Here is a 27,249-nt window from a genome sequence, read left to right on the forward strand (position 1 = left end):
TCACTAACGCCTATTTTTGACTGATAAAAAAAAAATACCCTATTAGCTTTTAAAATGCTTGTGTTTTTTTCCCTCTACAGAACAAATTAATGAGAAGGATGAAGGTCCATATTACACTCACCTCGGATCAGGACCAACAGTGGCATCTATTCGGGTCCTAATGGAAGAGCGGTATGTTCCTTTAAAGGGACAGTCTACTCCAGAATTTTTATTGTTTATAAAGATAGATGATCCCTTTATTACCGTTCCCCAGTTTTGCATAACCAACACAGTTATCTTAATATACTTTTTATCTCTGTGATTACCTTGTATCAAAACCTTTGCCGACTGTCCTCTTATTTCAGATCCTTTGACAGACTTGCATTTTAGCCAATCAGTGATAACTCATAAATAACTCCATGTGAGTGAGCTCAATGTTATCTATATGGCACACATGAGCTAGCACTGTCTGAGAAAATGCACTGAGATCAACAAAGAATACCATTAAAACAAAGCAAAAGATGATACAAGTAAATTGGAAAGTTGTTTAAAATGATATGCCCTATCTGAATCATTAAATTTTAATTTTGACTAGACTGTCCCTTTAACATTTAATGATGCACTCTCAGGACTTGACAAATTTGTTCAAAGTCTAGGAGCCAGACCATTTTCTGGGTTTTGTAGATTATATATATGTTTATGTAGACATAAACACAGCAATGGAAACAAATAAGAGACAACTGCAAAATTCATGTGTCCTTCACAAAGATAAATCTGCCTGATTCCAGCCTTGCTAAGCACCCCCAGATTATATTTAATGTAGTCCAGTGCTTAGCAGAAAATACCTTACAGTTTGGTATATAAATTGCTCTTTTTTTCCATGAATTATTTCCAAACAGATTGTTATCTTATCTGGTTAAAACAAGATGTATATATATTTATTTGCTAAACAATTACCTTTGATTAGTAAATACTAATATAACGGCCGTGCCTAGCCTTGTTGTTTACAGACTCAAGCCTGGATTGCCTCCAAATAAAGCAAATAGTGGGTGGAGTTTGGCTATTGAAAAACAATTGCAGCATGTTAATGTGATGTTTAAAAAAAAAAAAAAAAAAGTTTGTTAATATGTTATTCTATAGCAAGACAACAGAAATGTTTTGTAATTACAAGGTGTTTACTCTCCCTTTTAATTATGCTGAATGGCCTTTATACAATAGATGTGTTAGAGTTTGTGTGTAGAACAATCAAAGGTAGCAGAGAGTAATAATTTTTATGAAAATACAAAAGTGTATAAAGCGTTCATTAAAATAGTGGCACATGTGAAATTAGGTTTCTGTAAGCCTATAGTAATGCGATCAATATTATAATTGTATTTCTTTCCTAAGATATGGTGAGTCCACAGCTTCATCAATTACTGTTGGGAATATCACTCCTGGCCAGCAGGAGGTGGCAAATGGCACCACAGTCAAACTGTTAAGTATCACTTCCCTTCCCACAATCCCCAGTCATTCTCTTTGCCTTCGGTGCAAAGAGGAGGTGAAGTTTTTAGTGTCCGAAGAAGATTGGATTTTTTTCACTTCAATCAAGATTTTATTATTTTGAAAGCCAGAGTAGGTTTACTCTGATCTTTCTTCTCAAGATTGGGTCTAGCCGCACTCCACGTTAGTTTCTTCAGTAGGGCAGTGGTGGCTTTAAAGCATTTAGGAACTTGTAAGGTGGGCTTTACTGAGTTTTCCTTACATATTTGTTGCCCTAGTATAGAAAGCCAGAGTAGGTTTGCTCTGCTCTTTATTTTTTTCTACCGGTCTCTGTGAGGAGTGGCGTCCTCTAGGATGAGGTGTTTGTTTTCACATTATCCTTATAAAACGGTTATATGCTCCAATCAGAGGCTTCTGATGTTTAAGAGTGCGCCCTTTAATATACTCATGTTGTAATTTGTAAGAGTGGCACGATTGTTTTTCAACTGTTCTAGATGGGTGCTGTTAGAATAAGTGTGGAGCAGATGTTTTTCTTTAGCTCAGCGGATCTTGTCTGATAGAATGATGCGTTCAGTTAGATTAGCTGTGCACTTCATTTCAACGATTTGTCTCTGTTCCCGCCTTCTTCTTCCTTTGCATGGCGGGGAAGCACCATTTTCGTCTCTCTCTGAGCCCGTCATGTGACCATGCCCCTTCTCTTCTCCGTTAGATCGGAGCGTATCTGTGGATACGGAGGTTTTCCGTGCTACGGAAGGGCTTCTTTTATTTGCGAAGCCATTACCTAAAGCTTGGTTTTGCTTATTAAATACCTGTTCTTGAAGACACGGTCCTTGAGATTCCAGTGATTTCCACTGATGTTTGGTGGTAATAATCTTTTATGGTTTTCAAGCCTAAGACTTGAGACATATTGTTCATACTCTTGGAACAGAGGCCTGTTCCTTAAAATTTATGTTTTTGTCTCTTAAGATACTGAGAATATAGTGTGTCTCATACCCCTTCTGTCAGGTATATAATAGTACTAAATGCCAGATCATGGGTGTGTCTGCTTTATTATATAGGCTGGTTATGTCCTGTGCAGTGTTCCCTCTAAGACCAGTTTTGTGAGCAGCACAGCAGTGAAACAGTTAATAAGGAAACCACACCTTGCAGTCTGCATTATGTAGTGTTTGCTAATTGTTCTAATTAACTGTTTGACTGCTGGGTCGCTCCTAAAACTGGCCTTAAAGAGACCACTGGTCCTGTGGCACTTTTTTGTTTAATATATACAATTCCGTGCTGCATAACTAATAGGTTGTTTATTTCTGAGCCACTGTCTCTTAGGATGATGCTATTTAGGCAATGCCACAGTTTTCTCATTTTACGTCCCAAGCCTCAATGGCATCACATGCAGTGCCCTGCGGTTCCTTTCTATCTCCTGGAGGAGTCATTTGCCTGCAGAATTTGCTGTCCAGATATCTTATGCGGTAATTGTGGCATTATCTGCTTTTCCTATATTAAGGAATATTGCAAGAGGAACATTAGAGATTCAGATAGTTTGGTTTATGTTCCGCCTGCTACTACTCAGGTTGCCTTCCTCAAAGGTCTGATGAGGAGGATACGTCGGTAGCCTCTGAGGGTGAAACCTCAGATTTGGACAGTATAATTCCTTCATCTGATGCTGAAGTAGTATCCTTTAGACTTATGCCTGAACACCTTGTGTATTGTTAAAGGAGGTTTTGGCTACTCTGGATGACTCCGATATTTTGTCGTTGTAAACCCAAGGATATCTAGTAAATGTAATATTTGCTGGAATTCCTTTGTGGAAGTTTTTCCTGTTCCAGACCATGCTAAGGGATTTTTTTCCACAGGAATGATAGAAGTCAGGGATTCCTTTTTTCCTTCTCATGTCTTACCAAGATGTTTTCCTGTCACTGTCCCTATTAAATATATTGGCACACAGTGCCTATAGTAGAAGGAGCATTTCTTTTACAAAGATATGACGAGTCCACGGATTTCATCCTTACTTGTGGGATATTAACCTCCTGCTAACAGGAAGTGGCAAAGAGCTTCACAGCAGAGCTGTATATATAGTCCCTCCCTTCCTCCAGTCATTCTCTTTGCCTGTGTTATACTAGGAAGACATGGTAAAGTGAGGTGTTGGTTTCTTCAATCAAGAAGTTTTTTATTTTAAATGGTACCTACCGGTGCATACTATTTTCCTCAGGGGGATATGGAAGAAGATTTCTGCCCTGAGGTTGATGATCTTAGCAGTTGTAACTAAGATCCACGCTGGTTCCCACAAGACTTCTAAAGGTAACCATGAGACATCTTCAGTGTGGAGACCGGTTTCATGCTACAAGCAGCATTAAGGTATGTGCAGCCTTTTTTATTCTGAGGAGACTTGGTGTTTCAGATCTGGCTGGCATTATTTCTCTGTATGGGAATGGGGTAAGCAGTAAATCCTATTTTATAAGAGGGGTATTACTGGAGTCCCTATATTATATTTTTCATTAGTTGACTTTATTTGGGCATTATGTGACATGGGAGACAATGAAAAAAAACAATGTTTTACGTTTTTTATTTTTGTCATTTAAACTTGTTTGTTTTATGTTTGAGGGGTTGTATACTGTGTGTACATTAACTTTGGTGCAAAACCGCATTCCCATGCGGTTTTGTTTGGGCCTACTCCGACTTTGACCTTAAGGGGCGGGGCTTATTTTCGCGCACTCAGATGCGCACTTCCTTAAGGCTAAGCAGCAGCAAGCAGTAACTCGGTGGCTCCTGGACTGTGTAGCTGGTCTGAAGGGTTGGAAACTTGTTTTGAAGTACCCTGGGGGCAGGTAGGCGCCACAGCTGAGCTGTGGCGAGGTGCAGAGGGTATTTTTATCTATCTTTTGATTAGTTGTTGATATAAGTACTTTTGAGCCTTATTTCTGCCCTTGCTTCTGGGTGCAGTAATTTCTGGATTAACCAACGATATTAAGTTAAATTTGGGGATAATTTAACGTTAATTGAGCATTTTGGAAAAATTGTTCACTTTTTCTTTTCTTAAAGGCACAGTACACATTTTTTCAAATGTTTATTTTATGCAATAAATAAGTGTTTAAACGACTTTTGTGTTAGTACTAGTCTGTTCAACATGTCTGACATTGAGGTTTCTCATTGTTCTATGTGTTTAGAAGCTATTGTGCAACCCCCTCTAACATTGTGTAACTTTTGTACTGAAAGGGCCTTACAATGTAAAAAGCATATTTTAAATAAAGAAAGTGTGCCTAAGGATGATTCTCAGTCTGAAGAGAATCAGGATATGCCATCCAATTCTCCCCAAGTGTCACAACTTTTAACGCCCACACAAGCGACGCCAAGTACTTCTACTGCGTCTAATTCCTTTACTCTGTAGGAGATGGCTGCAGTTATGTCAACTACCCTTACAGTGGTATTGTCTAAATTACCAGTGTTACAGGGTAACGCAGTAGGTCAGGTATTAATGTAAATACTGAATCCTCTGATGCTTTATTAGCTATTTCCGATGTTCCCTCACAGTGCTCTGAGTTGGGGATCAGGGAATTACTGTCTGAGGGTGAAATTTCTGATTCAGGTAATGTTTTGCCTCAGATTCGGATGCTATGTCATTTAAATTTCAGCTTGAACACCTCCGCCTGTTTTATCGTCTCGATGATTGTGATCCTATTGCAATTCCTCCAGAGAAATTGTGTAAAATGGATAAATATTTGGAAGTTCCTACTTACACTGATGTTTTTCCAGTTCCTAAGAGAAATTTCGGAAATTATTATTATTATTTTTTTTTTATTTTAATTATTAGAAAGGAATGGGATAGACCAGGTATACAGTTTTGTCCCCCTCCTAATTTTAAGAAAATGTTTCCCATATCAGACACCATTCGGGACTCATGGCAAACGGTCCTTAAGGTAGAGGGAGCTATATCTACCTTATCTAAGCGTACTACTATACCCATTGAAGATAGTTGTGCTTTCAAGGACCCTATGGAAAATTAGAGGGTCTACTAAAGAAATTATTTGTTAATCAGGGATTTCTTTTACAACCTACGGCTTGCATTGTTCCAGTAACTACTGCAGCAGCTTTTTGGTTTGAGGCTCTAGAAGAGTCTCTTAAGGTTGAGACTCCATTAGATGACATCTTAGATAGAATTAAGGCTCTCAAGCTAGCTAATTCTTTTATTACTGATGCCGCTTTTCAAATTGCTAAATTAGCAGCAAAAAATGCAGGATTTGCTATTTTAGCACGTAGAGCATTATGGCTTAAATCTTGGTCTGCTGATGTGTCATCAAAACATAAGCTTTTAGCTATTCCCTTTAAAGGTAAGACCCTTTTCGGGCCAGAATTGAAGAAAATCATTTCTGATATTACAGGAGGTAAAGGCCATGCCCTACCTCAGGAAAAGTTGGTTAAAATGAGGGGTAAACAGAATAATTTTCGTTCCTTTCGGAACTTTAAAGGAGGACCCCCCGCTTCTTCTTCCACAAAGAAGGAAGGGAATTTTACCCAATCTAAGTCAGTCTGGAGACCCAACCAGAACTGGAATAAGGGTAAACAATCCAAAAAGCCCACTGCTGGTCCTAAGACAGCATGAAGGGGTGGCCCCCAATCCAGGACTGGATCTAGTAAGGGGCAGACTCTCTTTCTTTGCTCAGGCTTGGGCAAGAGATGTTCAGGATTCCTGGGCACTAGAAATAGTGACCCACGGTTATCAATTGGAATTCAAGGATTTTCTTCCAATAGGGAGATTTCATCTTTCAAAATTATCTGCAAACCAGATAAAAAGAGAGGCGTTCTTACGCTGTGTAAAAGACCTTTCTACTATGGGAGTAATTTGTCCAGTTCCAAAATTGGAACAGGGACAGGGGTTTTACTCAAACCTATTTGTGGTTCCCAAAAAAGAGGGAACGTTCAGACCCATTTTAGATCTCAAGTGTCTAAACAAATTTCTAAGACTTCCATCATTCAAGATGGAGACAATTTGAACAATTTTACCAATGATCCAAGAGGGTCAATATATGACTACCGTGGATTTGAAGGATGCTTACCTTCAAATTCCAATCCACAAAGATCATCATCGGTTTCTAAGGTTTGCCTTCTTGGACAAACATTATCAGTTTGTGGCTCTTCCTTTCGGGTTGGCTACAGCACCCAGAATCTTCACAAAGGTTCTAGGGTCTCTTTTGGCGATTCTCAGACCGCGAGGGATAGCGGTGGCGCCTTATCTGGACGATATTCTGATTCAGGCGTCAACATATCTGACAAAATTTCACACGGACACAGTTTTTGTCTTTCCTGAGAACTCACGACTGGAAAGTGAACATAGAGAAAAGTTCACTTGTCCCACAGACAAGGGTTCCTTTCTTTGGAACCCTAATAAACTTGGTGGCCATGAAAATATTTCTGACGGAGGTCAGAAAATCAAAGATTCTGAATACTTGCCGAGCACTTAAGTCCATTCCTCGGCCGTCAGTGGCTCAGTGTATGGAGGTAATTGGATTAATGGTAGCGGCAATGGACATCGTTCCGTTTGCTCGCTTTCATCTCAGACCACTGCAGCTGTGCATGCTCGGACAGTGGAATGGGGATTGTGCGGATTTATCTCCTCAGATAAATCTGGATCAAGAGACCAGAAACTCTCTTCTTTGGTGGTTGTCGCCGGATCATCTATCCCAGGGGACTTGTTTCCGCAGATCCTCGTGGGTGATAGTGACAACAGATGCCAGCCTTCTGGGCTGGCTAGGGTGCAGTTTGGAACTCCCTGAAGGCTCAGGGTGTTTGGACTCAAGTGAAGTCTCTACTTCCAATCAATATTCTGGAACTGAGAGCAATATTCAATGCGCTTCTGGCGTGGCCTCGGTTGGCTTCGGCCAAATTCATCAGATTCCAGTCGGACAACATCACGACTGTGGCATATGTCAATCATCATGCTGATAAGGCGGTTCTTCATACTAGTTAGGTTTTCTTCCTAAAGTTGTTTCGGGTAGAAATATCACTTAGGAAATTGTTGTTCCTTATATAGTATGTCCTATTCCTTCTTTTCGTTAAGGACGTTTGTTGCACATCTCAAATCTATCCTTTGAAATGGGACTGGAGTTTTAAGTAGTCTTGTCAGCCTCTCAGTGAGAGCATTGACGAAAATTAGGGTATGAAGATGCAGGGATAGTCTTTCTGCGAAACCATCCAGACTCGTATTAACAGCTCTTAAGCAATCAGTGTTGACGAGTTTCACTGCCTGCTTTCATCACTCAAGTCCATGTCAGGAGCGATGCTACAAGACTCTCACACTTCAGAGGCTGTGTTTCTGTTCCACAGCATAGATTCCAGTTTATCAGATTCCATTCAGACAATATCACCTTGGTGGTTTACATCAACCACCAGGGAGGAACGAGGAGCTCCCTAGCAATGAGGGAGGTATCTCTGATTCTGGAGTGGGCGGAGGCCCACAACTGTTCGCTATCAGCGATCCACATTCCGGGTGTGGACAACTGGGAAGCGGACTTTCTCAGCAGACAATCCTTTCATCCGGGGAATGGTCTCTACAGCCCGAGGTGGTTGCGGAGATATGCAACAGGTGGGGACTCCGGAGATAGATCTCATGGCGTCCTGTCTCAATACCAAACTACCCAGGTATGGGTCGAGATCCAGGGATCCTCAGGTGGAGCTAATAGATGCATTAGCAGTGCCTTGGAGGTTCAGTCTAATATACCTTTTTCCGCCATTACCTCTCCTTCTTCGAATAGTGGCCCGCATCAAGCAGGAGCAGACATCAGTGATACTGATTGCTCCATTGTGGCCGCGAAGGATGTGGTTCGCGGATCTAGTGGTGATGTCGTCATCAACTCCATTGAAGTTACCTTGTCACAGGGATCTGCTGGAACAAGGTCCCTTTGTTCATCAAAATCTAGATTCTCTGAGGCTGACTGCGTGGAGATTGAATGCTTAGTCCTAGCCAAGAGAGGTTTCTCTGAGAGAGTTATTAATACTCTCATTCAAGCTCGTAAGCCGGTTGGACATTCTATGATTGTATTTTTCTGATTTCTTTCTTTGGCTACATTTCTTACTTGCACTTGTTGATTATTTTCACTGCATTTTAATTGTGTGTTTACACTATTTGTATTTTTGCACAGAGTGAGTATCACCAATTTGTACACAACTAACTGGTTGTCTATACATACATCTGTGGAACCCACCATGGTATAGTCTATGCGGTAACCATATTGCTTACCACTACCCAGTATTGAGTATACCTCATTCTTTTATTCATTCACCATTCATTACATACACCATGGATCCATGGATGTTTTAAATACTGTATATTCTAAATACTGTATGTTTTAAGTATTGTATGTTCTATTATCGCTTTTATATATCATACGTATATCGTCTATTGCTTGTATTAAAGTATTTTATTTGACTTTACCCCCATAGCCTTTTTTTTGCTTGTAGCGCTCACTTCCACACTATTCCATATTTGACATTAAATTACTGTCTGGGAAGGTTCTTTTTCTACTGGCTATTGCTTCGGTGTGCAGAGTCTCGGAAATGGCTGCCTTGCAGTGTGAGCCTCCTTACCTAGTATTTCATGCTGATAAGGCTGTTCTTCGTACTGGGTTAGGTTTTCTTCCTAAGGTCGTTTCAGATCGCAACATCAAATCAGGAGATTGTGGTTCCTTCCTTGTGTCCTAATCCTTCTTCTTCGAAGGAACGGTTACTTCATAATTTGGATGTGGTTCGGGCCTTGAAGTTCTATCTTCAGGCTACGAAGGAGTTTAGACAGACTTCTTAGTTTGTCGTCTATTCTGGGAAGCGTAGGGGGCAGAAAGCCTCGTCCACTTCCTTATCTTTTTGGTTGAGGAGCAATATTCACTTAGCTTATGAGACAGCGGGAAATAAGCCTCCTCAGAGGATAAAGGCTCATTCAGCTAGAGCAGTGGCTTCCTCTTGGGACTTCAAGAATGAGGCCTCTATGGATCAGATTTGTAGGGCGGCTACCTGGTACTCCTTCCAAACCTTTTCTAAATTTTACAAGTTTGATGTTTTTGCTTCGGCTGAAGCAACTTTTGGGAGAAAGGTTTTGCAGGCTGTTTTGCCCTCAGAATAGAGTCTGCCTCCTTTTTTTTCATTTAGTGTCCTCTGGAGCTTGGGTATATGTTTCCCACAAGTAAGGAATGAAGCCATGGGCTCTCGTCATATTAAGAAGGAAAACATAAATTATGCTTACCAGATAATTTCCTTTCCATCTGTATGAGGAGAGTCCGCGGCCCCCGCCCGTATTCTCCGATGGGCGGACCTAAATTTTGTTTTGTTCTTCTGGCACCATTTATACCCTGATATTTCTCCTACTGTTCCTTGTTCCCTTGGCAGAATGACTGGGATATGAGGGAAGTGGGGGAGGTATTTAAGCCTCCTCCTGGTGGCCAGGTACTGTATTCCTACAAGTAAGGAATGAAGTTGTGGACTCTCATCATACAGAAGGAAAGGGAATTATCTGGTAAGCATAATTTATGTTTTTTGCAAATTTGACAAATTTGGTACTTTTGCCTCAGCTGAGGCTTCTTTTGGGAGAAAGGTTCTTTAGGGGGTGGTGCCTTCTGTTTAGGTCTGCCTGTCTTGTCCCTCCCTATTCATCTGTGTCCTCTAGCTTGGGTATTGGTTTCCAACAGTAATTGATGAAGCCGTGGACTCACCATATCTTAGGAAAGAAAAGAAAATTTATGCTTACCTGATCAATTTATTTTTTTCCGGATATGGTGAGTCCACGGCCCCGCCTTTTATTTCAAGGCAGTTGTTTTTTACTAAACCTCAGGCACCTTTTACACCTTGTATTTCTTCTTTTTTTTCTCCATTTCCTTTCGGTCGAAATGACTGGGGATTGTGGGAAGGGAAGTGATACTTAAAGTGAATGTAAATTTTGATGCTAAAGTGCCCGGTTTTTAAAACTTCGATTAAAAACAGGGGCACTTTAATTCATCAAAATTTACATTTCACTCCTGTTGTGAAAAAAACTTACCTTTTAAACTTCACAGCAGCTCCAGCTTCCTCCGGTCTCACAAGCCATTTCTGATGTCAGAAATGATTGATAGGTCATCCTCCAATCACAGCTCCCCCCCCCCCCCCCCCCCGGGGGAATCAGTGTCTGATTCAACACTGTGATTGGAGGAAGCCGGATGCCTCATTTTAGACCCAGGAAGAGGCTTTGAAATGGGTGGAGGAAGCTGGAGCTGCTGTGAAGTTTAAAAGGTAAGTTTTTTTTTTTCACAACAAAAGTGAAATGTAAATTTTGATGAATTAAAGTGCCCCTGTTTTTAATCGAAGTTTGAAAAACCGGGCACTTTAGCATCAAAATTTACATTCATTTTAACAGTATGACTGTGGTGCTCGTTGCGTCCTCCTGCTGGCCAGGAGTGATATTCCCAACAGTAATTGATGAAGCCGTGGACTCACCATATCCAGAAAGAAATCAATTTATCAGGTAAGCATACTAATATCGAGAGAGTGATACAAGGCAAAAAAAAAATATGGATTCCATTTATCATATGCCTGGTGGACAAGGCTCATACTCCTGAAATTTGTCCATTGTTTGTGCAATGCAGTGGGGACTGTCAATCATCCCTATCAGATCAGCATGATTTAACTCTGCCACACTTTAGAGAGGTTAAGTAGCTGCGGTCTTCAAGCCAGCAGCTACTTAACTAGCATTTCAGACTTGCTTGTGTGAGCCTGAAACTCTGAGGCCTATTGAGATTTATTGAAGTACAATATAGTACTACATTCTATAAGGAGATCTTCAAAACGTGTTTTGTAACCATGTCATTGACCTTATATACTGTATAAATGTTATCTTATGTTTGTGGAATAGCAGCTCAGCAACTGATATTTTGTTCACCAGTCTCTTAATACAAAAATGCTTTTTCTTCTGCTTGTTGAAATGTGCACTTCACTCAGGTATTTCCTATTTTCATCTTACAGATACGGAGAGAAAGGAAAAGCAATTCGCATTGAAAAGGTCATTTACACAGGAAAGGAAGGGAAAAGCTCACGGGGCTGCCCAATTGCTAAATGGGTAAATGCATAGACACAATACCTTTTGCATTGCATTATAAACTAATAGATCTTTAAGCATACTTATCTATCTTTAACCGGTACCTTTAAAAAAAAAAAAAAAAAAAAAAAAAGTTGTATGTACTTTTAAAAATCCTTTTTATTCATTCTGTAACTTTAATGGTAGCAGGATGTTGTTGGTCACCATATGAACCCAAGGCAAGGGAACAGGTTGATTTTAAACTGAAAAACAATTTTATCTCATAAATCAATGAGCATTAATTGAAGTGGAAAAATACAATGCTGTATATAAGCTTTATCATTAACATAACCAGAGCCCTTTCTGCCACAAAGCAAAGGGTCTCGCCTGACCCCTATTTTGATACTAAACTTGCAGAAGCACAAAAACCTAATTTATTTATGTTAAGTTTCATAAATTCTAGATTTTAAATGTTTGCTAAAATATTCAACATTTAGGAAATACCTGTTTTAAATGGACATTGTGCTTTAACAAAATTCTAGCATTCTTATGAAATAGCAGCAATTAAACAGGTAAAATGTATATTTGTATGTGACAAAAAAAGTGACTTAAATTTATATAACAGGCATGTTTGTGAATAATGGATACCTAGGTCCACTGGCACAGCTATATTGCTATAGAGGGTCACAAATATGACAAGAAATTGTTTTTCCAATGATATTGTGTGAAATGCCAAGGATTAGGATATAATTTTCAAATACCCTCTGCAGGAAATACAAATTTCAAGTGACTGATAAATCTCCTCACACTTGAAATAAAACCATATAAGATTAGGTTGATAAATGCCCTCTGACCACTGTAACAAGTAGATCGCTTCCCAGAAGTCTGAGAGGCTAGGAACCCACACACTTACTATATTTTCCCTTCCTGCTTGTGTTAGTTTACACATAGCCAAGTAAATTGTCATTGGTATCATCAGTACACAGTGCGTAGATGCTTAGCTGTTCATGCAAAAGCATGCAAGCTCATCTGCCAGTCCTTACCTTGGCAGTGGAGGTCAGTGAAGGATTTTCAGCATGTGTCAGTCACTGTCTTTAGTTTCAGCCCTCTAAAAAGAAGAGTTTTCTGATATTGTTTATCTTACCTCATTTTCTTTGTCCTGTCAGAGTAGATGTTAATGATTTTCAGCACTGGATTAAGGTAATACCGTTAACATGCAACAGGATCAGACAAAAACCCAGAATTTTATTGTCCATAATGCTCATTAGTTTACTTTCTAATTCTAAAAGATCACTACCTATAAGAAATAACTGTACAACATATTAAAGGTGCATGTATGTCCTGCAGAGCATAGCTTCAATATTTATAAAGTTTATTTCTGGGACCAGGCGAGGATGTGGGACCTTATGACCAAAGTTCTATGATGCGTTTAACTGATCTTACAACATTTACAGATATAACAGCAGTGACACGTCTAGTTCATTTTTTATGCTTTAAATATGTAATATTGTGAAGGGAAAAATATAGAATAAGTTGCACTATGGGTAACTTTATGGGCCAGATTACAAGTGGAGCAATATTTAACGCTCCTGCTTGAGCGTTAACTGTCCTAAAAGTAAGCTTTTTGCGCACGTCAGGTTGTGCTTGTATTACAAGTTGAATGTAAAAAGTTATTGCTTGCGTGCTAACCTGACACGGATAAAAAGACGTTACAATATCACATGCACGAGAACACCTGGGACCTCATGTCTTTGAACCTTTATAACTTTTTAGCGGCACATGTGAAATTAGGTTTCTGTAAGTCTACAGTAATGCAATCAATATTATAATTTTATTTTTTCCTAAGATATGGTGAATCCACAGCTTCATCAATTACTGTTGTCAATATCCCTCCTGGCCAGCAGGAGGAGGCAAAGAGCACCACAGTCAATCTGTTAACTATCACTTCCCTTCCCACAACCCCCAGTCATTCTCTTTGCCTTCGGTGCAAGGAGGAGGTGAAGTTTTGGTGTCTGAAGAAATTGGCTTTATTTCACTTCAATCAAGATTTTATTATTTTAGAATGGAGTAGGTTACTCTGTTCTTTCCCTTTTTCAAGGATTGGGTCTAGCCGTACTCCACATTAGTTTCTTTAGTAAGGGCAATGGTGACTTTAAAGCATTTAGTAAGGTGGGCCTTGCTGTGTTTTCCGAACAATTTGCTGTCCTAGTATAGAAAGCCATAGTGAGTTTACTCTGTTCTTTTTCTTTCTACAGGCCTCTGGGAGGAGCATGTGTCCTTTCATGCTTGGTGAGTTGTCTACATGGCGGACAGCGGACTTTGCAGGTAAGTGCTTTTTCTTCCAGGTGGGGAGACTATGCACTTAGAAGTTTTTCTGCATCAGCACATTTGGGACTATATAATCCTTTATGAGCTAAAGGGTTAATTTTATTTATTTTTATTTATGGCTCTTTATTTTCCCTGAGAGTTTTTACTTCGTTAAGGGAGGGGGCGGAGCCTACTTCCAAAGCAGGAAGACGCATCTTGATGAAGCTCCAAGGAAAAAATACAGATTTTTCTAAAAAATTATTATAGTGGACCATCAGTTTTCATACCACTGAGGTAACTACTGTGTTAAGAGGGAATAAATCCTATGAGCGGATACTTTGATTGTGTTTGGCCTATGCTCTTTGGAACAGCTGTGTAGCGCACTCTCTCACAGGCCTAAGGGACATTTTACCGCCTGAAGCGTTTGTATTGTGAGGTAACCTCAAGAAGACGGGCCCTGTGCAAAGTAAGCAGCACAGGTCTGGGGCTGCCGTTCATAACCCCCCCCCCCCCCCGAACTCCGGGGTTACGATATCCTGAAATAGGAAAATTAATCAACTACAAGTGGAGTCTAACGCGATCCCCTCATTGCAACAAAAGAGGCCCCGTCACAAACATGGAGGTGCAGTATCTTGAAGCAACTCTGACAAAGCTGCTGGAAGATCATTTTGCAAAGCTCCACCGGTTGATCAGCAGATGCTTTACTAAAGAGTACGCCTTTCCAGAGGAGGAAAAAGCCAACCTCACTGTTCCCCACCGGAGTATAAGGCAAGTCACCGGTAATAAGTTCTAGGCTGCTGAACCTCATGTGCTATTAGATAAGGGTTGTGAGACCAAGGGTAATGTAGCCACACGACAAATAATCGATTCAGTGGCCATATTGGTTGCCTCCTTACACCTAGTTCTATTCTGGCCCCAGCTATTACCTACGGATCTCAGATCAAGCTTGGGCAGGTTGGTGACGCAGCGGTCCCCAAGATAGAGAGACTTACCTATCCTTCTAGGATCCATTTTCAGACAGGAACTGCCCTCCGCAATACTACTGTTGCAAAGCTGTATAAGACCGGGCACATTGATCTTAACCCGGATACTAGTCAGGCCGCAGCCTGGGGCACTAGTAGGTCCGATATTAGCACAGGGAACCTTTTTGTATCCAAGGAGTCAGGGGATTCCCCTCTTGGCACACAAATAGTGGAGAGAAGTCTGCATGAGTATAGGAGGAAAACCTATGCCGGATCCGACACACCGCATCAAAATGCATCAGATGCATGGAACCGTCCTTTAGAGAGACTTTCTCCCCAATTCAAAGCTAAAGGCAGGCAGCAGGATATGCTTTGGTAGCGGCGGACAATAGCTACTGAGAATATCCTTTTTACCAGATGCGGCTTACAATACAAGGCTGCACTTGCTGGGACTCTTGTTTGTTTGTCTACAAACCCTGCAGATGGAACTTTTCTCGTGAGAGCCGGCGTGGGATAAGGTGCTTACGGTGAACGGATGGACTCAGCTTTTCAGCAGTTATGTCCCTTGGAAACTCTATTGTCTAACCAACGTCCCCTAAATATATTATAAATACTGACTGGACTAAAGGACACAAACCAGTCTGGTTTGTCTCAACATATGGTTGTATATATTTAGATAAGTTTAATAGTTCATAATATACTAATATGGCACTGTTAGTTAATTCTACTCGAGTAGTGTTTATGTGTATATACATTTAGTTCCACTTTTTGGATGAGCTTGATATGTTACTATGCTGAATTTCCTGACATACTGGTTAAAGCGCATTTAGGAGCCGATTGTTTGCAGAATGACTGTTATCCTTTCTCCTTTTGTTTATTGTTTCTAAGCAATATGGCGAACTGCCAGCGGCCGAGGCAGGGTGCCTACACTAGGTTAAAGGAGATAGTTTATACCATGGTACGTGTTTCGAAGGAGACATCCCATGCATGTATTTGTTTGGCTCTCTTGCTAATACCCCAAAATTTTAACACTTACCTTTGTGTCATGTGCTTGTTTTTGGAATTAGTATATAGGTCACAACCCATCTGCCTATCTTAAGCAAAGAGTATAGTAAGCATTGGATCAGAACTATTTGATATAGGACTACCTCTGAAAATTGTCCCTAACACTCTCCTCACTACTTGCTCCTAGTATATACTCCTGTATATAACTGTTCTTCTGCCCCTTCTCTCCCCACCTACATTTAAGACACAAGCTGTATCTCCCCACTGCCCTCTAGCTAGTAAGTTGAGGTCATTAGTTTTATAAAACTGTACTTGCCAATGAATACGAGAGGTTTTATGTCAGTTTCTAAATGAGGACACTCAAGATGTCAGCACCCTGTTTTACATTTGTTTGCATATGTCTACCACATAGAATAATACAAGACATATTATTGTTTATAAGGGCCTCTAGACACTCTCTATATAAGATTATAGCGTTTCTTTTGTTTTTTTTCTTTCTCTCTGTCAGAGCCCATACCACTTGCACATGAAAACTTGTTCTATAAATATGTTCTATAAAATTTAAAATAGAGGTTTATTAGTGGGGTCCCAAAAGTGGTCCCCTACTGTCCATAGCTGTCTTCTGTAGCTTCATGCCATGCTGTGATGTCCAAAAGTGTCCTCTGATATCACCTAGAAGACACATTATTCTTTGAGCATACATGATGTTTGCGGTTTTATTTTACTCAATGCCATACAGCTATGTTTTGTGTATTAAGGTTTCATAACTTGCTACTGTATAATTCAAAACAATTCTTTTTTCTATATTGATTTTATTGAAAGGCAAAAAAAATAAAAAATTCTTAAGGGTATTGAATTGTAAGTCCCACTGTTGTGTGTTTCTACTGGGTATTTTAATAGGTTTGCTCAGTATATATTTTTTTATTTTTTGGCCTATTAGCGCGCTTTTTATCTTTAGCTATGCAGCTCTATGGGCTTGTTACTCAGTATGTAGCGGAGCGCCGCCATTTATGTTTCTTTAAGCAGTAGCACTTGGGGCACAACACGAAAATGTTTTCTGTGGATATGGGTTATTGGAAAGTGTAGTAGCATTTCTTTCATGTAATTGGTAAGAGTCCATGAGCTAGTGACATATGGGATATACAATCCTACCAGGAGGGGCAAAGTTTCCCAAACCTCAAAATGCCTATAAATACTCCCCTCACCACACCCACAATTCAGTTTTACACACTTTGCCTCCTATGGAGGTGGTGAAGTAAGTTTGTGCTAAGATTTCTACGTTGATATGCGCTTCTCAGCATTTTTTTGAAGCCAGATTCCTCTCAGAGTACAGTGAATGTCAGAGGGATGTGAAGGGAGTATCACCTATTGAATGCAATGGTTTTCCTCACGGGGATCTATTTCATAGGTTCTCTGTTATCGGTCATAGAGATTCATCTCCTACCTCCCTTTTCAGATCGACGATATACTCTCATATTCCATTACCTCTACTGATAACTGTTTCAGTACTGGTTTGGCTATCTGCTATATATGGATGGGTGTCTTTTTGTAAGTATGTTTTCATTACTTAAGACACTCTCAGCTATGGTTTGGCACTTTATGTATTTATATAAAGTTCTAAATATATGTATTGTACTTATATTTGCCATGATTCAGGTTTTCAGTATATTTTCTTTTTTTGCAGACTGTCAATTTCATATCTGGGAAATGCTTTTTTTATGAAAAATGATTTCTTACCTGGGGTATAGTCTCTTTTTCAAATTGACTGTCTTTTAAATTTGCGGGCAGATTTACTCTTGCGAGGGCGTAAAATGCCAACATTTATTGTGTCATTTTTGGCGCGAAGTTACGTTAGTTGACACCGAGTCCTTCACAAGGTTGCGTCATCTATGACACGAGTGTTTCGTTTCCGGACGTTTTTGGCGCCAAAAAATATTTTTCTGTTTGTTGTACGTCATACTTGCCGCCAAATATTTTAATTATTTAAAACCCCATTCCTTTTGCCTCTGGCCTTTTTCTATGTCAGAGGGCTATGCTGTTTGCATTTTTTCCCATTCCTGAAACTGCCATATAAGGAAATTGATAATTTTGCTTTATATGTTGTTTTTTTCTCTTACATTTGCAAGATGTCTCAATTTGATCCTGTCTCAGAATTTACTGCTGGATCCCTGCTGCCTGATAACCAAGTGCTAAGTGCATTTGTTGTAAATTTGTGGAGATTATACCTCCATCTGTGGTTTGTAATAGTTGTCATGATAAACTTTTACATGCAGAAAATGTTTCCATCAGTAGTAGTTCATTACCTGTTTCTGTTCCCTCAACATCTAATGCACAAGATATACCTGTAAATTTAAAAGAATTTATTTCCGATTCTATTCAGGTGGCTTTGTCTGCCATTCCGCCTTCTAATAAACGTAAAAGGTCTTTTAAAACTTCTCATAAAGTTGATGAAATTTCAAATCACCGGCAACATACTGATTTATCTTTCTCTGATGAGGATCTATCGGATTCAGAAGATCCTGCTTCAGATATTGACACTGACAAATGCTCTTATTTATTTAAAATGGAGTATATTCATTCTTTATTAAAAGAAGTGTTGTTTACATTAGATATGGAGGAAACTAGTCCTCTTGATATTAAAAATAGTAAACGTTTAAATTCTATTTATAAACCTCCTGTGGTTATTCCAGAGGTTTTTCCAGTTCCTGATGCTATGTCAGATATGATTTCTAAGGAATGGAATAGGCCTGGTACTTCTTTTATTACTTCTTCAAGGTTTAAAAAATTGTATCCTTTGCCAACTATTAGATTGGAGTTTTGGGAAAAGATCCCCAAAGTTGATGGGGCTATCTCTACTCTTGCTAAACGTACTACTATTCCTACGGAAAATAGTACTTCTTTTAAAGATCCTTTAGATAGGAAACTTGAATCTTATCCAAGAAAGGCTTATTTCTCTTGTTAAGTGTATTCAGTCCACGGGTCATCCATTACTTATGGGATATATTCCCTTCCCAACAGGAAGTTGCAAGAGGATCACCCAAGCAGAGCTGCTATATAGCTCCTCCCCTCACATGTCATATCCAGTCATTCTCTTGCAACTCAACTAGATAGGACGTTGTGAGAGGTCTGTGGTGTTTTTTATACTTAGTTGATTTCTTCAATCAAAAGTTTGTTATTTTAAATGGCACCGGAGCGTGCTGTTTGTTCTCAGGCAGTATTTGGAAGAAGAATCTGCCTGCATTTTCTATGATCTTAGCAAAAGTAACTAAGATCCACTGGCTGTTCTCGCACATTCTGAGCAGTGGGATAACTTTCAGAAAGGGAATAGCGTGTGGGGAATCCTGCAAACAAGGTATGTGCAGTAAATTATTTTTCTAAGGAATGGAATTGACTAAGAAAATACTGCTGATACCGATGTAATGTAAGTACAGCCTTAAATGCAGTAGCGACTGGTATCAGGCTGATGAATGTATGTACAATAAGTAATTTTCTAAGGAATGGAATTGACTAAGAAAATACTGTTCATACTGAGGTAATGTATGAGCCTTAACTGCAGTAGAAGCGACTGGTAGCAGGCTTATTAATAACACTACCTAACTTTTAAAGTGCGTGTTTAAAACGTTTACTGGCATGTTATTCGTTTTTTTGTGAGGTACTTTGGTGATAAATCTTTTGGGGCATGATTTTCCACATGGCTGTCGTTTATTTCTACATAGAAACGATTAACTGAGGTTTCCCACTGTTGTAATATGAGTGGGAGGGGCCTATTTTAGCTCTTTTTTGCTCAGTAAAAATTCAGTTACAGTCTTCCTGCTTCTTCCTCCTTGATCCAGGACGTCTCTAGAGAGCTCAGGGGTCTTCAAAATTCATTTTGAGGGAGGTAATCAGTCACAGCAGACCTGTGACAGTGTGTTTGACTGTGATATAAACGTTAATTGTTAAATCGATTATCCGTTTTTGGGTATTAAGGGGTTAATCATCCATTTGTGAGTGGGTACAATGCTTTGCTAACTTAATACATTTACTGTGAAAATTTGGTTGCTATAACTGATTTGGTTCATTGTTATTTCAACTGTGATGATTTTTTGTGCTTCTTAAAGGCGCAGTAGCGTTTTTTATATTGCTTGTAAACTTATTTGAAAGGATTTTCCAAGCTTGCTAGTCTCATTGCTAGTCTGTTTAAACATGTCTGTTTGTTCACTATGTTTGAAGGCCAATGTGGAGCCCCACAGAAATATGTGTACTAAATGTATTGATGTTCCACCCAGTTCCGCGGACGGAACAGGGGCAAGGGTTTTACTCAAATCTGTTTGTGGTTCCCAAGAAAGAGGGAACCTTCAGACCAATCTTGGACCTAAAAATCTTAAACAGATTCCTAAGAGTTCCATCATTCAAAATGGAAACTATTCGAACCATCCTACCCATGATCCAAGAGGGTCAATTCATAACCACAGTAGACTTAAAGGATGCCTACCTTCATATACCGATTCACAAAGATCATTATCGGTACCTAAGATTTGCCTTTCTAAACAGGCATTACCAGTTTGTAGCTCTTCCCTTCGGGTTAGCTACGGCCCCGAGAATTTTTACAAAGGTTCTGGGCTCACTCCTAGCGGTGCTAAGACCGCGAGGCATAGCGGTGGCGCCGTACCTAGACGACATTCTGATACAAGCGTCAAGTTTTCAAATTGCCAAGTCTCATACAGAGATAGTTCTGGCATTTCTGAGGTCGCATGGGTGGAAGGTGAACGTGGAAAAGAGTTCTCTATCACCACTCACAAGAGTCTCCTTCCTAGGGACTCTGATAGATTCTGTAGAAATGAAAATTTACCTGACGGAGGTCAGGTTATCAAAACTCTTAAACACTTGCCGTGTCCTTCATTCCATTCCACGCCCGTCAGTAGCTCAGTGCATGGAAGTAATCGGCTTAATGGTAGCGGCAATGGACATAGTGCATCTCAGACCCCTGTAATTATGCATGCTAAGTCAGGGGAATGGGGATTACTCAGATTTGTTCCCTCTACTAAATCTGGATCAAGAGACCAGAGATTCTCTTCTCTGGTGGCTTTCTCGGGTCCATCTGTCCAAGGGGATGACCTTTCGCAGGCCAGATTGGACAATTGTAACAACATATGCCAGCCTTCTAGGTTGGGGCGCAGTCTGGAACTCCCTGAAGGCTCAGGGATTATGGACTCAGGAGGAGAAACTCCTCCCAATAAATATTCTGGAGTTGAGAGCAATATTCAATGCTCTTCTAGCTTGGCCTCAGTTAGCAACACTGAGGTTCATCAGATTTCAGTCGGACAACATCACGACTGTGGCTTACATCAACCATCAAGGGGGAACCAGGAGTTCCCTAGCGATGTTGGAAGTCTCAAAGATAATTCGCTGGGCAGAGTCTCACTCTTGCCACCTGTCAGCGATCTACATCCCAGGCGTGGAGAACTGGGAGGCGGATTTTCTAAGTCGCCAGACTTTTCATCCGGGGGAGTGGGAACTTCATCCGAAGGTCTTCGCTCAACTGATTCATCGTTGGGGCAAACCAGATCTGGATCTCATGGCGTCTCGCCAGAACGCCAAGCTTCCTTGTTACGGATCCAGGTCCAGGGACCCGGGAGCGGTGCTGATAGATGCTCTGACAGCCCCTTGGGTCTTCAACATGGCTTATGTGTTTCCACCATTTCCGATGCTACCTCGACTGATTGCCAAGATCAAACAGGAGAGAGCATCGGTGATTCTGATAGCGCCTGCGTGGCCACGCAGGACCTGGTATGCAGACCTAGTGGACATGTCGTCCTGTCCACCATGGTCTCTACCTCTGAGGCAGGACCTTCTAATACAAGGTCCTTTCAAACATCCAAATCTAATTTCTCTGAGGCTGACTGCATGGAGATTGAAAGCTTGATCCTATCAAAGCATGGCTTCTCGGAGTCAGTTATTGATACCTTAATACAGGCACGGAAGCCTGTTACCAGAAAAATTTACCATAAGATATGGCGTAAATATTTATATTGGTGCGAATCCAAGGGTTACTCATGGAGTAAGGTTAGGATTCCTAGGATATTGTCCTTTCTACAAGAGGGTTTAGAAAAGGGCTTATCTGCTAGTTCGTTAAAGGGACAGATTTCTGCTCTGTCTATTCTCTTACACAAACGTCTGGCAGAAGTTCCAGACGTCCAGGCTTTTTGTCAGGCTTTGGCTAGGAGTAAGCCTGTGTTTAAGACTGTTGCTCCTCCGTGGAGCTTAAACTTGGTTCTTAAAGTTCTTCAAGGGGTTCCGTTTGAACCCCTTCATTCCATTGATATTAAGCTTTTATCTTGGAAAGTTCTGTTTTTGATGGCTATTTCCTCAGCTCAAAGAGTCTCTGAGTTATCGGCCTTACATTGTGATTCTCCTTATCTGATTTTCCATTCAGACAAGGTAGTTCTGCGTACTAAACCTGGGTTTTTACCTAAGGTAGTTTCTAACAGGAATATCAATCAGGAGATTGTTGTTCCATCATTATGTCCTAATCCTTCTTCAAAGAAGGAACGACTTTTGCATAATCTGGACGTAGTCCGTGCCCTGAAGTTCTATTTACAGGCAACTAAAGATTTTCGTAAAACTTCTTCCCTGTTTGTCGTGTACTCTGGTCAGAGGAGAGGTCAAAAAGCTTCGGCAACCTCTCTCTCCTTCTGGCTTCGTAGCATAATACGTTTAGCCTATGAGACTGCTGGACAGCAGCCCCCTGAAAGAATTACAGCTCATTCCACTAGAGCTGTGGCTTCCACCTGGGCCTTTAAGAATGAGGCCTCTGTTGAACAGATTTGCAAGGCTGCAACTTGGTCTTTGCTTCACACTTTTTCAAAATTTTACAAATTTGACACTTTTGCTTCTTCGGAGGCTGTTTTTGGGAGAAAGGTTCTACAGGCAGTGGTTCCTTCCGTTTAAGTTCCTGCCTTGTCCCTCCCATCATCCGTGTACTTTGGCTTTGGTATTGGTATCCCATAAGTAATGGATGACCCGTGGACTGAATACACTTAACAATAGAAAACATAATTTATGCTTACCTGATAAATTTATTTCTCTTGTAGTTTATTCAGTCCACGGCCCGCCCTGTCTTTTTAAGGCAGATCTAAATTTTAATTAAAACTCCACTCACCACTGCACCCTATGGTTTCTCCTTTCTTGTCTTGTTTCGGTCGAATGACTGGATATGACATGTGAGGGGAGGAGCTATATAGCAGCTCTGCTTGGGTGATCCTCTTGCAACTTCCTGTTGGGAAGGGAATATATCCCATAAGTAATGGATGACCCGTGGACTGAATACACTACAAGAGAAATAAATGTATCAGGTAAGCATAAATTATGTTTTATATTCAGGTCATCTTCTTAGGCCTGCAATTTCTTTGGCTGATGTTGCAGCTGCTTCAACTTTTTGGTTGGAAACTTTAGCGCAACAAGTATCGGATCATGATTTGTCTAGCATTGTTAAATTCATTCAACGTGCTAATAATTTCATTTGTGATTCCATTTTTGATATCATCAAAATTGATGTTAGATATATGTCTTTAGCTATTTTAGCTAGAAGAGCTTTATGGCTTAAATCTTGGAATGCTGATATGATTTCTAAGTCTAGATTGCTATCTCTTTTTTTTTTCCAAGGTAATAAATTATTTGGTTCTCAGTTGGATTCAATAATTTCAACTGTCACTGGGGGGAAGGGAGTCTTTTTGCCTCAGGATAAAAAACCTAAGGGTAAATCTAAAGCTTCTAACCGTTTTCGTTACTTTCGACATAAGGAACAGAAATCTAATCCTTCCCCAAAGGAATATGTTTCCAATTGGAAGCCTTCCTCAAATTGGAATAAATCCAAGCCATTTAAGAGATCAAAGCCAGCTCCCAAGTCTGCATGAGGGTGCGGCCCTCATTCAAGCTCAGCTGGTAGAGGGCAGATTAAAAATTTTCAAAGATGTTTGGATCAATTCAGTCCAAAATCATTGGATTCAGAGTATTGTCTCTCAGGAGTACAGAATAGGATTCAGAGTAAGATCGCCTGTGAGAAGATTTTTTTCTCTCATGCATTCCAGCGAACCCAGTATAGGCTCAGGCTTTCCTGAAGTGCGTTTCAGACCTGGAGTTATCAGGGATAATCATGCCAGTTCCGTTTCAGGAAAAGAGTCTGGGGTTTTATTCAAATCTATTCATTGTCCCAAAGAAAGAAAATTCATTCAGACCAGTTCTGGATCTAAAGATTTTGAATCGATATGTAAGAGTACCAACTTTCAAAATGGTGACTATAAGGACTATTCTGACTTTTGTTCAGCACCGGCATTATATGTCCACAATAGACTTACAGGATGCATATCTTCATATTCCGATTTATCCAGATCACTATCAGTTCCTGAGAATCTCTTTTCTAGACAAGCATTACCAATTTGTTGTAAATTTGTGGAGATTATACCTCCAGCTGTGGTTTGTAATAGTTGTCATGATAAACTTTTACATGCAGAAAATGTTTCCATCAGTAGTTGTTCATTACCTGTCTCTTCTTCTTTGGCTTTCACAGATGAAGCTTCTGTGGATCGGTTTTGCAAGACTGCAACTTGGTTCTCTTTCCAAATTTCACAAATTTGATTATTTTGCCTCAGACGAGGCGTCTTTTTGGAGTAAGGTTATTCAAGCGGTGCTGCCTTCTGTTTAGTTCTGCCTGTCTTGTCCCTCCTTATTCATCTGTGTCCTCTAGCTTGGGTATTGGTTCCCAACAGTAATTGGTGAAGCTGTGGACTCACCATATCTTAGGAAAGAAAAAAATGATGCTTACCTGATAAGTTTGTCCTTTATTTCAAGACAGTTATTTTTTACTAAATCTCAGACACCTCTACACCTTGTGTTACTTCTTTTTTCTCCATTTTCCTTCGGTCGAATGACTGGGGGTTGTGGCAAAGAAAATGATACTTAACAGTTTAACTGTGGTGCTCTTTGCCTTCTCCTGCTGGCCAGGAGTGATATTCCCAACAGTAATTGATTAGCCGTGGACTCACTATATCCGGAAAGAAACAAATTTATCAGGTAAGCATACAATTTATTTTTAATAATGTTTATTAGATGGTGTTATTATGAGTGTAACTGTATTTTGTAATGTATTTTTCATGTGTTTTGTGTCACTTTTTTGTTTCCCGAAACAGTTAACCAGAGCTCTGAGGACGCACTAACCCGTCACGCTTTAACTTCAGTTGTGCTTAAGTGATCACGTTTACTTTCAACTTGTAATTAGAGCGAAAAAACAGATGCGTGCCCCTTATCGCACATGCGTAACTGTTAGAACTCCTCTCATAATCTGGCCCTCTAGCTTTCACAACCCTTTTATGCAATATCTGAATATTCTTTGATTTCATGCTTAGAGAAATTCTTCATTAAATAATAAAAAAGTATGTGTTTTATTCATTAACCTCTTTACAACAGATTATTTTACCTTGGTCATAATTTCCCTGTGGCTTCCTCATTTTGGTGTAGTAACACCTAAAAAAAAAAAGAAAAAAAAAAAGTGGGTGAAAATATTTCCTGCAGAATATTTTGGACTGTGCAAATCAATCTCATCTAGTGTTCCCGCAATACAATGATAAATACAAAATGGAAAATAATGTTTGAACACATTATTTGGGATGCTTTTACCATGTGTAAATATTGATCCCGGACCATTGTGGAATTGTACTAAGTACAACATTAATGTCCTTTATTTTACATTAGTCAAACTTTTAATCACAATTAAACATATGTTATTTAAAGGTTGTAATATCTGCTGTTTAGGTGATCCGTCGTCAGAGTGAGGAAGAAAAACTTTTGTGCTTGGTTAGGCACCGAGCTGGTCACCACTGTGAGAATGCAGTCATTATAATCTTAATCATGGCATGGGAGGGAATTCCACGTTCTTTGGGAGACACACTCTATCAAGATATTACTGAAACTATTACCAAGCATGGAAACCCAACCACACGGAGATGTGGCCTGAATGACGAGTGAGTTCCTAACTAATTTGAATGAACAATAGCTCCAATTTACCTTTTTTTTCATTCAGTTTCATGTTTTAATACCTTCAAGTCATCTTGTCTGACCCACCTATGTCCAAACTACAGTATCTTTAAATTATCCTTGATCTCTTGTCTAAATCTAGTGATTAGTTTAGAGTTTATAGGTTGCAGTTACTGTAGATGCTTAGGAACAAGAGGAATAATATACTGCATATACATTTTGGAAAAATTGAAGTTTCTGAAAATGTTTTTTTGGTCCTTAGTATGATGTTAGTGTACTTCACAGGCTATAGCTATATTTTAGTAGTTTTTTTATTTTTTATAAACCACTTAAATTAATTACTGAAATAGTCAGTTTGATTACTAATCTATCTACATCTTTAACTGTCCACTAAATCTAGGTTTGTATTATTTGGTGAACTACATAAGCATGTTAAATTTATTGTATAGATGTTCCGTAAACATTTTCTTATATTCGTAGCAAAATGTTACATCAAGGTATCCAACTGTAATAGCTTACTGATGCGTTTCTTGGTATTTCTATTTCAGCCGAACCTGTGCATGTCAGGGCAAGGATCCTAATACCTGTGGTGCCTCATTCTCATTTGGGTGCTCATGGAGCATGTACTTTAACGGTTGCAAGTATGCTCGTAGTAAGACCCCTAGGAAGTTTCGACTATCAGGGGACAATCCTAAAGAGGTAAAATATACCAAACAATATATGTGCTGCTTCAAAAATAATGTGCTGCTTCAAACAAGAAAACAGAGTCTTTTTGTGTTTTATGGTGTTTTATTTGAAATGTGACACCAGATTACGAAGTCCATAAAAAGGTCTGTTAAGCACCATATGATAAAAAGCAAGAACATCTAATTTAAGGCCTGAGGGTCACAATGATCCTCCATGTGTTTCCATTCTACACTAGTCATCTTCCTATTCCCATTTACAACACACTACGTTTCTGCAACTGGCTCGTTCTTGTCTTCTCCTTATTGGTGTATGTATGAATACATCAGACAAATTTTCATCAAATTAGTTTACTTGATCTTGTTTTGGTTTTTTGACCCTTGAGTGAAAAATAATACCAGTGTGTGCCCTCATTTTAAAATGAACCCCAAGTTACAGTAATTGACTATTATTTCATATTAACAATGTTTAATGTATAAGCTGACTGCATCCACTGATTTATCGCTTGACTTTAAGAAAATTAATATTCAACAGTATGCAAAAGATAACTATGTATGAAGAAAGCAGCCAAATTGATATAAACAATTAGTTCCCTCATAGAAAACATGACCTTGTGATATCATGTCTTTAAGGATACCATATTGTTATGTTTTGCAGGAAGACATTCTCAAGGGTAGTTTCCAGAACTTAGCCACCGAGGTTGCGCCCCTTTACAAGCGGCTTGCTCCACAAGCATATGAAAATCAGGTATCTTATTATCTTTGTATTGGAACTACAACCATTTTTCTCTCTCTTCCTTTA

General features: G+C 39.7%; 1 protein-coding gene across 5 annotated transcripts in view; it reads left to right on the forward strand.

Moving 5' to 3' along the window:
- Positions 1-27,249, forward strand: part of TET3 (tet methylcytosine dioxygenase 3) — a 206,418-nt gene that overhangs the window by 149,819 nt on the left and 29,350 nt on the right. For all 5 annotated transcript variants that reach the window (XM_053717757.1, XM_053717755.1, XM_053717758.1 and 2 more), the window contains 5 exons: positions 81-171; positions 11,428-11,521; positions 25,543-25,751; positions 26,313-26,463; positions 27,106-27,195. In XM_053717757.1, coding sequence (XP_053573732.1) covers positions 81-171; positions 11,428-11,521; positions 25,543-25,751; positions 26,313-26,463; positions 27,106-27,195 — 635 coding nt within the window. The remainder of the gene's footprint in view (positions 1-80; positions 172-11,427; positions 11,522-25,542; positions 25,752-26,312; positions 26,464-27,105; positions 27,196-27,249) is intronic.

Source organism: Bombina bombina, chromosome 6 (assembly GCF_027579735.1).
Source record: "Bombina bombina isolate aBomBom1 chromosome 6, aBomBom1.pri, whole genome shotgun sequence".
NCBI lineage: Eukaryota > Metazoa > Chordata > Amphibia > Anura > Bombinatoridae > Bombina > Bombina bombina.